At 50.4% G+C, this 5,728-nt stretch overlaps 1 protein-coding gene across 1 annotated transcript; it reads left to right on the top strand.

The window, feature by feature from the left end:
- Positions 1-728: 728 nt before the first annotated feature.
- On the top strand, positions 729-1,487 carry CEP19 (centrosomal protein 19kDa). The gene is made up of 2 exons (XM_008946204.1): positions 729-858; positions 1,126-1,487. The coding sequence occupies exons 1-2, from the start codon at positions 729-731 to the stop codon at positions 1,485-1,487; spliced, it is 492 nt and encodes a 163-aa protein (XP_008944452.1).
- The last annotated feature ends 4,241 nt before the right edge of the window (positions 1,488-5,728 follow it).

Here is a 5,728-nt window from a genome sequence, read left to right as displayed (position 1 = left end):
GACAAAACCTCTCAGTTCCTCTCTACATCCACACAGTAGCTCAGCATTTTAAAGTTTTAAGACATTCTTGACCTTCATGTACACTTTTAAGCTCTCCCAGTGGTAACACGGTGTGTAAAAACCATTTCCATTTGTCACAAATTCTCAGCTCTTCAGTTTCACGGATGGTGTATTTTAGTTTGAGGAGCAAACAGATGAAGATCATCTCCTGCCTTGACAATGAACATATGAATTCAGTTTAATCTAATAAGGAGTTTCATTATTTTTGGTCTTTGTTTCTGAATCTCTTCTCTCTTCCTTGTCCCATCTGTCCTGAGTGACAGATCTGCTGCTGTATTGAGATCACTCTAAGAAAGCTTTACAAAATCTGACTCTTAACATCTTTTTTTTTAAAAAAGAGGGAATTCCAGTGTCAATATATGTCAATATTATGGATGCAGGTTTCTCCTTCACCATGTGAAATAAGGAGTGTGATATCCCCAGGTTTGTGGGAGTCACTCTGCAGCCCAGCCCCTGGACATGCAGGGACACACTCAGCTCCTGCTGACATCAGGGAGACTCCAACCTGGCTGCATCTTCTTGCTGAACTCCTGTCACCAATCCTGATTAAAAAAGCAACACCAAGAGCTGCTCACACCTTCTTTCCCTCTTTTCTCCTCCTGTTTTTCAGTGAGCTTCTGAGGACATCTCTGGTAGAGCTGCCCACTCAGCCAGCAGGGAGAAGGGTCATGAGCTACACTGCCCTGAAGTGTGGGATCCGCTTCCAGCCTCCATCCATCGTCCTCATCTACACAGAGAGCAGCAAGGGCACCACCCGCCAGCGTGTCATGCCTGTCAGGAACTTCTCACAGTTCTCAGGTGTGCTGTGTTGCTTGTAGCATTCCTCAAAGTCCCCTCCAGATTCAGTAAGAGGAACAGCTTAGTTGATAACAGCAGTTTTAGGAACCAATGGGTGGCTTCTTACCAGCACACAGGGGGTTGTTTTGGGTAACACTCTGCCCTGGGGAGCCCAAGGCTACAGCCTGAGTAGTGGCTTTGCTAAGTCTGGAGGGATTGCTTGGGAGAAGAGGATCATTTTTGGGGGAAGAGATCTGCTTAGGTCTATCATGGTGGCTTTCTCTTCAGACTGCAGCAGGGCTGCTGAGCAGCTGAAGCAGAACCCTCGGCACAAGGCTTACCTAGAAGGAGTCTCACTGCGTCAGCTGCAGAAGCTGTACAGCTTGCTGAAAGGTCATTTGAGAGGAGAGAGCCTGGCTGAGAGCTTGGAAAAGTTTGGGCAGGAAGAGACCATTGACCCAGAAGAGGACATGAACAAACTAGATGACAAGGAACTAGCCAAAAGGAAGAGCATCATGGATGAACTCTTTGAAAAGAACAGGAAGAAGAAGGACGACCCAGATTTCATCTATGACATTGAGGTCGAGTTTCCACAGGATGAGCATCTGGAGTCCTGTGGCTGGGACGTGGAGTCAGGTGAAGAAATCTGATTCTAGTCAGGGACACCTTTGACAGGGAGTTCAGAGACAAACCTCACAGTCCTAGCAGAGGGAATGATGTCAGTGTACACAATCCACTGCACGGGTCTCAGCTCGTGCAGTTGGTGGGTGTTACACTGGCTCTGGAGAACCCAAGGCCTAAGGAGCTGCAGCAGTTCCAGGTTTAAGTGAACTTTAAGAAGCCTGACTTGATGAAATGGAAATTGGGCAGCTGAACTTATTGGGTGGCTTCAGTCCTTTCCTACATACAAGAGCCTAAAATAATTTTAAATTATTTAATCTTTGGTTTTTTACACTTCAGTCAGCTTTGGCTGAAAACCTCACCAGCTTGTCTTGCTGTGACTTCTGTTCAGCTTCCTCTGAAAACAGTGTGTTAAATATTTATATCTTTAAAGCAATGATAAAGCTTTATTGTCTAAGTATGGTATTTATTATTACTTGCTGAAATGTTAACTATATATTAGGCTTTCTGGATAAATCAACACTGTATGGAGAGTATTACTCACCTTGAGTGGTGCTTAAACCTCCAGCTTCAACGTACACAAATACAAACCCTTTTGTTTAAGAAACAGAATATCTGGAAAATAAATTCATCTTGAAAGTCCTTTTGAAAATACAGTGATTTCAAACTGCTGAAGTGAGGTGTTTTGCTTCCTTATATTACTAGCTGATGCTTTCTCAGCAGATGTTCAATTCTGGGAAAAATGTGCTTAAACCACCTGAAAAAAAGAGGTGGTAGAAGGGCACAAAGGCTGGGGGTGGGTTTAGAGTGAAGCAAAACCTTTACCCCTGCTGCCTCCTCAGACTCCAGTTCCTGGCTGACTTGAAATCATGCTAGGGGAGAACCTGAAGTTTTTAATCCTGCTCTTTACCTCAGCTGGTTTGTGCTAACCAAATCCTGCTCTCTTGTAAGAACTGGAGGACTAAGTTTAGGATTCTTTAGAAATCATGCAAATCCACAAGCTTCTCAGCTTTTAACCTTCTGAACCTGGGTGGCTGTGAGGGTTGTGAGTGGGATGGGCCTTCATCCCAACTTGAGAGGCCTTAACAAATGATGCACGAGGTAACTAAGAGGAGTTGTAAGTTGCCTCCAAAACTAGCCTAGTTCCTGTCTTCCCACCACATCCCGGGCCAGAAGCTGGGGTTTGGAAGAGCTCTCCTCCTGCATGCTGAAATGATGGAGCCAGTTCTGTGCCAAATCTGAAAGGAGTGTCAATGAAACCACTGCTCTTTGCCATACTGGAGAAGATGAGTGAGCTTGCTTTGTCCAGCAGAGTCTTCAATCCAGAAGAGAAGTGGAAGCTGATGCCTCACTTGCCAAAAATCTTTAAAATGTGAAGCCTGACTCAGCTCTTCCAGGAAGGGAAGGGGTGTGTAGATCTCTGCCACAGGCCTGGTGCTGCTTCCAGTCAAAACTTGCAACACAACAGCTTACAAAGAGCTCCTGATTTGGTGGGAGCTGACTAGTGACCTCTCCAGACCCAGTGTGCTCCAGCTTCAGGCCAGCCTGTACCTGCTTCGTCCAGGTGGGGCTCAGGATGTAACCTGCAAGCCCCTCCCCAGGCACAGCTCTCCTCACCTGCTGAGGTCTAGCAAGTGCTGAACTGAGGGTGTGTTCACCCCTCCAGACCGTGAGGGTCCTGCTGGCCCCTTCCTCCAGCCCACTCATAGCCCTACCCAGTATCTACCGGTCCTCTCAACTTGGGCTAATCTCTGACCTTGACAGGAATGCACTCCACAGCTCCTCCAGATCACAGACAGTGACATCTCACAGGACAGATCTGAGCTCAGACCCCTGGTGTCTTCTCACCAGCCTCCTGACAGAGCACATCCCACTAACTGCTCCCTTCTGTGCTTGATTTTTCAACTGATTTTTACCTTCCTGGTTGCCCATCCAGACCATTACCTCCTCACTTGGATGCAAGAACATCTGCATGGGACATGGCATTGAAAGCCTTGCTGAAGCTGAGGTAAGTGGTACCCACTGCTCTCCCCTTGCCTACAAACCCACCCATTTCATCCTGAGAAGCAAGCAGGTTGGTCAGGCCTTGACCCTTGGTCAATCCACACTGACAGCTCCCAGCCTCTCTTCTAGAAATGTCCTCCAAGGAAGAATACTCCATGGGTTCCCCAACATGAGGGTTGGGAAGAACCCTGTTGCTCCCCAGGATGTCCTTGGGGCCATCCCCAAAGCCGGGTGCAACGTTTGCCTTTCTGCAGCCACCGAGGACCTCCCCTGACCACTGTGACCTTGCCAAGATGATGAGCAGCAGCTTTGGAAGGACATCAACCATTTTAAAAGTGGAAACTCATCTTGCTGCCCTGACATCCCTTCCACATCCCAACCTTGGCTTTCTGGGCACAGTGTCCCTGTGCCAGGCAAAGCCACTAATGCCTCCCGTGACGTACGAGCGTTGAGCATCCCCCACACTGGCTCAACACAAGCAAGGACACCCACTTTTTATGCCTGTCACAGGCAACGCCAGGCACCCGGCTCCCCAGCTACGTGCACGCCCATGGCTGCACCCCACACGCCCCCCCCAAAAAGGAGAAGCAGCAGCAAAAGTGGTGGTGGAGGAAGCACACACATCCACCCTCTGAGGCTGGGCTCGGCACCCACAGTGGGGGCAAACAGCCCCAGGAAGAGGGGTGCTCACCAGGGCACCCTGCTCACCCGGCCAGCAGAGCCCCTGAAACGTGGCTGTGGGACCTGGTGCTGGTGGAGACCAGAGAGAGAACATCACAGAGATGTATTTATAGGTCCCTGTCGTCCCTCGGGCACGCAGCTTACGGGCAAAAGAAGGGCTGAAATAGGCTGAGGGATTCCCCGGCTGGAGCCGGATTTGGTTTGGGCTATTTCAGGCTAAAATAGGGCCAGAAAGCAGCCATTTGCTGAGACAGATTTGACATGTGGCTTTCCAGAGCCTTGCCAGTGCTCAGCCCCAGCAGTGCCACTGGCTGGTCCAGCACAGCCCAACCTATGCTGGTTTTTCCATGCTGGCATTGGCAATGAGCCATAGAAGGCTCACCAGTGACCCCAACCCTGTCCCCACCCGTGTGTCAGAGAGGATGTTGGAGAGGACAAGCCCCTGGTGTGGCCACACCAGCACTGCTGCCCGCTTCCCCACACACGTTTCACCAGAAAAATCCTGACAGTGCTACGGGAACAAAGCTGCTCCAGTTCTCAGCAGGGCTTTGGAGTTATCACAAACCGCCACCACTTCTCATTTCCACCCACAGCAACCCTCTGAGGAACAAAGTGGCACTTCCCCAGGTGGCACGCTGCTGGGATGGGGCAGCCTGATGTGCTGTGACAGGGGCTGGCCCCAGGAAACCCCACGAGAAGCCTGGGTTTCTCTTTTATCTAGTTTTTTTCTATTTTATCTCCCTTGCACCTGTTCCATCCAGCAGTTGCTGAAGAGAAAGAAATGGATGATAAAATTTTACCAGTGATATAATTTATTCTCCTGTCTTTCAATCAACATTTCACATCCCTGCAGCCTGGGCTACTTTTAATGGGCTTTTCTAACCAGGATCGTGACTTCACCAAGCAATAACACCCCAAAATCAGCCCTGCTGACCATGCCTGTTCTCTCAGCAAACACACAGAGGTGTGTCCAGGGCTGCCTGGGAGTTTGGCAGTGCCAGCAAGAGCACCCTGAGAAGCTGTGTTCATAGAGACCCTTCTCCACAGTGCCCAGGTGATGTTTGTTCCAGCCCGGGGACGTTAGCTGCAGACCCAGAGGATGTTTTGCAGCAGAGAGTTGGCTGCAAGGGTGAATAAATAAAAGGAACTGCCTGAAAAGGGGGAGAAACAGTGCTGGGGAAAACTGTGTTTGGGCCTTTGGCCAAGAGGTGTTTGGTGTCACATCTGCTCGGCTCTCTCCAACACCAGCAGAAGGTTTCTGCTGAAGACACATCCCTTGAGGATGCCCAGCACAGCCCCGGGCTCCATCACCAGACACCACCTGCACCCTTCGGGTACCCATGGGACATCCACAGCAGCTCTCTCATCCCCCACCCACCACCTCTCCATCTCCCCCGGCCTCGGAGGGGGCGACTGCCCCCAACCTCCCCCAACCCTCTCCCGAGCCCTTCCTCCTCCTTCAGCCATCAGTACGCTCCCGACCCCCCGCACTGGCTTTTCACCATTTTCAGCAGCTTTTGCTTGAAGGTGAGGAAGAGGAGGGCGAAGGCCACCAGCAGCGTGAGGCAGGTGGGCAGGGCCAGCA

This window comes from Merops nubicus, unplaced genomic scaffold, assembly GCF_000691845.1.
Source record: "Merops nubicus isolate BGI_N331 unplaced genomic scaffold, ASM69184v1 scaffold41178, whole genome shotgun sequence".
NCBI lineage: Eukaryota > Metazoa > Chordata > Aves > Coraciiformes > Meropidae > Merops > Merops nubicus.
The sequence above is the reverse complement of the archived record's forward strand: the minus strand, read 5'-3'. Positions and strand labels throughout refer to the sequence as shown.

Excerpts from the sequence above, each read along its gene's own strand:
- CEP19 (XM_008946204.1), top strand. The coding sequence starts at position 729 with ATGAGCTACACTGCCCTGAAGTGTGGGATCCGCTTCCAGCCTCCATCC. Across the intron at positions 859-1,125 it reads GAACTTCTCACAGTTCTCAG|ACTGCAGCAGGGCTGCTGAG; the intron begins GTGTGCTGTGTT and ends CTTTCTCTTCAG.